A 3,236-nucleotide genomic window follows, 5' to 3' on the forward strand; every position below is an offset into this window, starting at 1 on the left:
TCGCGCCCGCGCGGGGGGGACCCGCTGGTCTCTTCCTCTGCGGCGCCACGAGCTCCCGGCTCACGGCGTGGCCCGCCCCGGGCCCTCCCCAGGCCCCACCCCGGGTGGCCTCCGGTCAGGCAGGGCTTCAGCAGCAGCCATGTTGGGGGAGCCCGTGCAGTGTCCCTCTTGGTGGTCCAGTTCAGGGCACACTCGGCCCTGGGGGCTGCTCTGGGCGGGGCCTCTGCCTCCTGCCCTGACGGGGGTCCAGCACATCTTTGCCACCCTCTGGGCCGGGCCCTCGGCCAGGCTTTATGAGAGCCTTGATGGGGTTACCTGGTGTTGGGGCCACTGCACAGGGCCTAGCAGAGCCGGGTGGGGCTAGGGCCTGTTATTTCAAGGCTCTGGTCGAGGGCCCAGCTCACAGGCCTGGAGGCTGATTCCCGCCCCTTGCCCCCCAGGCCTGCGGAGACTCTGCGGGGACGCCCTTTCTCAGCAGGGTTTGCTCTCTCGCCTCTGACAGGTGGAGGGGGCTGCCTGGCCTCCAGGCCTTGCAGATCCTCTTTGAAAGCTTGGAGAGGTGGGTGGGTAGCCAGACCTGGGCCTCTGGGCTCTTTGTGCTGTGTGACCTAGAGGGGGATGTCCCTCCTCTGGTGTTCGGGACCCAGGCACCATACCACAAAACCTGGGGGGTGGGGGACAGGTGAGCAGGTCCCAGGGCCCAAGGGACTCTGCCAGTTGGTCCCCACAGCGACTCCTGTGGACCACTGACAGCTTTTCCCCTCGCCCTGGCTGCCTGTGCGCTGCCCCCGAGGCCCGCCCCGAGGAGGTGGATGGCCCAGCAGCAGGACCTCATCAGGCGAGGCCAGCCCCGCGGAGTTAGACCCGGGGAGCAGTGTGGGGTGGGACCCTGGTCCAGAGGGCAGGCACTGAGGAGTCGGGCAGACAGAGCGAGGTGGTGGCCCCCATGTCGTGTAAGAGCCGGGGGCCCTGCCAGTCCACACACAGGAGGGGCACTGAGATGGTTTCCACAGCACCGCCCTCATCTGCCCCGGGTTCCGGCTGCATCCTGGCTGTTCCCGGTCACAGCAGGAGTTATGTCCAGGCGGGCTCTGCTCCGGAGGCAGTGTGAATGTGACCCTGAGCTCGGAGGACAGGGCCGTGATGGTCTGGCTCCTGCTCTGGCTTCCAAGGGTGCCTGGCCTTCCCTAGGACTCAGGCCAGGGTCTGGGCCCAGGCAGGGCCTGCAGTGGATCAGCTAGGGTGAAGCTTTGGCAAGGCCTGACCGCCCTAGGGTAGTAGGCCAGAGCGCTTGCCCACAGGGGGCCAGGCCGCAGCAGGATGGGGGTGCCAGCTTCCCAAAGCCCCGGGCCACGTGGCCCCTCTCAGGAGAGGGTCGGCACGTTTATGTCTGTTCTGGGACTGGAAGGTCCAGATCAAGGTGTCCAGGGGCCTCCTGAGACTGGGCGGAGCCTCAAACCTCTCCCAGCCTCTGGTGTCTGCCCCCCACCCAGGCCCGCAGAGTCTGGCCCGACCCCTGTGGGGTGTCTCCCCACTCCAGCAGCCCCCCACGGTGCATCCTGTCTGTCTGCAGGCCTGGGTCCCAGCAGGTCACGCTCTGTGGCACCGGGGTCATGGGGTCAGAGCTTCAGCACATGGGTGGGACACAGTATCCCTCGGCCAGCAGGGCCCGGCACTGGCAGTGGGCCACCTAGGGAGGGGTCGTGGGCTGCGCTCAGCCCTGAGGACAGGTGGGGCGGGGCATTGCCTTGGGGTTAGATGTCGCTCTGGAGTCCCCTAGGCAGCTGGGCCCTCCACGCACGGACTGGCTGTCTCCCGGGGTGGGGCCCCAGGGCTTCAGTACAGACATCCCAGTCCCAGCAGCGTCAGAGCAGAGCAGGCGACTGGCCCCTGAGGGCGCGCTGCCGTAGGGCCCAGACCTGGCAGGGCTGGGAGAGGCCTGGGAGCTGAGGTGCAAGGTGGCGGTGGGTGCACTTTGGCCTGAGGGCTCCTGGGACACGCCTGGGGCCGATATGGGTGACTGCGGCACCTGCCTCGTGGATTTGCCGTGGTATGCCAGACTGGCGTCCCCTGAGTGCTGCCCTAGCCATCCCAGGGCCTGGACAGTCGGCGCTGCAGGGGCGAAAGGGGAGGCAACATGGGCGCTGGTGCCCTGGGGGGCTGTGGGGCAGGGTCCACCCTCAGCACTGAGGGTCGCCACGTGGCAGGGACAGCGAGCAAAGCCCTGGCCGGGATGGCGAGCAGAAGTGGGCTGGAGAGACGGGCCGGGCTCGTGCGCGACCTGGGCTGCTTCGGGGAGCCCAGCAGACGCAGTGGAGGATGGCTCGGAGCCTTTGGCCGGCATGGCTACGCCCTTGGGTCTTGGCGAGCTGCCACGTTGAGGGGCAGCCCTTGGCCTGAAAGTGGGGCCTTGGTCCGTCCAGGTTGGGGCTGACCTGGAGGACTCTGAGGCCTGGCCTCCCTACTCGCATGCGCCCTGCAGCAGCCGGGCCCTGTCAGCACAGTGCTGACCCCACCTCTGTCCCCACAGCCATCACCAACCCCAAGCAGCCCAAGGAGACGCCCAAGAGCTTCAGCTTCGACTACTCCTACTGGTCGCACACCTCGGTAAGCCACCGCGTGGCCACAGGGCCCTCGGCTGCCTCTGCGCGCTCCCCCTGAATGGGCGATGACCCCACCCTGCCCCTGGAAGGCCACCCTGAGCTGTGACACGTACTGTCCCCAGCCATGGTGGACCCCAAGACTACAGGGACCGAGCGGATGCCAACTCACTGGGCATCCCAGGGTCGGAGTCGCATCCCTCTGGCCCCAGAGTCTCCACCTCCCAGATGTCCTGAGCTCAGGCCCAGCCCTGGCCTGCGTGCTTGGCCGGGAGACTTCACACCGTCCATGTCCAGCCCACGCTGAGCCCTGTCACCACCACCTCCCAAACCCTGGACGGCACGCCGTTCCCTCCTCTCCCCTGCACAGCTGGGCCCAGGACAGCCAGGGCCCACTCTGCCTTCCCCATCGGAGCCTGGTCTGTGCCTCTGCCCTGAGTCCCGTCCCGCTGCCCTCGAGACAGTGTCCATTGTAACCCGGCGCGGTCCTCGAGTCCCTGGGCCTTGCCCAGCTCTTGTCCCCACTACACCCCACCCCCATTGTCACACCTCCTTGGCTGTGGTCCCCAGGTCCCAGCCTGTCCCCCCCCTCACACCCCTGGCTGTGGTCCCCAGGTCTCAGCCTGTCCCCCCCTC

At 67.9% G+C, this 3,236-nt stretch overlaps 1 protein-coding gene across 1 annotated transcript in view; it reads left to right on the forward strand.

Moving 5' to 3' along the window:
• Window positions 1-3,236, forward strand: part of KIF1A (kinesin family member 1A) — a 129,046-nt gene that overhangs the window by 28,837 nt on the left and 96,973 nt on the right. The window contains 1 exon segment of the mRNA XM_006151913.3: window positions 2,531-2,607. Within this exon segment, the coding sequence (XP_006151975.1) occupies window positions 2,531-2,607 (77 nt within the window).

Source organism: Tupaia chinensis, unplaced genomic scaffold (assembly GCF_000334495.1).
Source record: "Tupaia chinensis unplaced genomic scaffold, TupChi_1.0 Scaffold000332_1, whole genome shotgun sequence".
Lineage (NCBI taxonomy): Eukaryota > Metazoa > Chordata > Mammalia > Scandentia > Tupaiidae > Tupaia > Tupaia belangeri.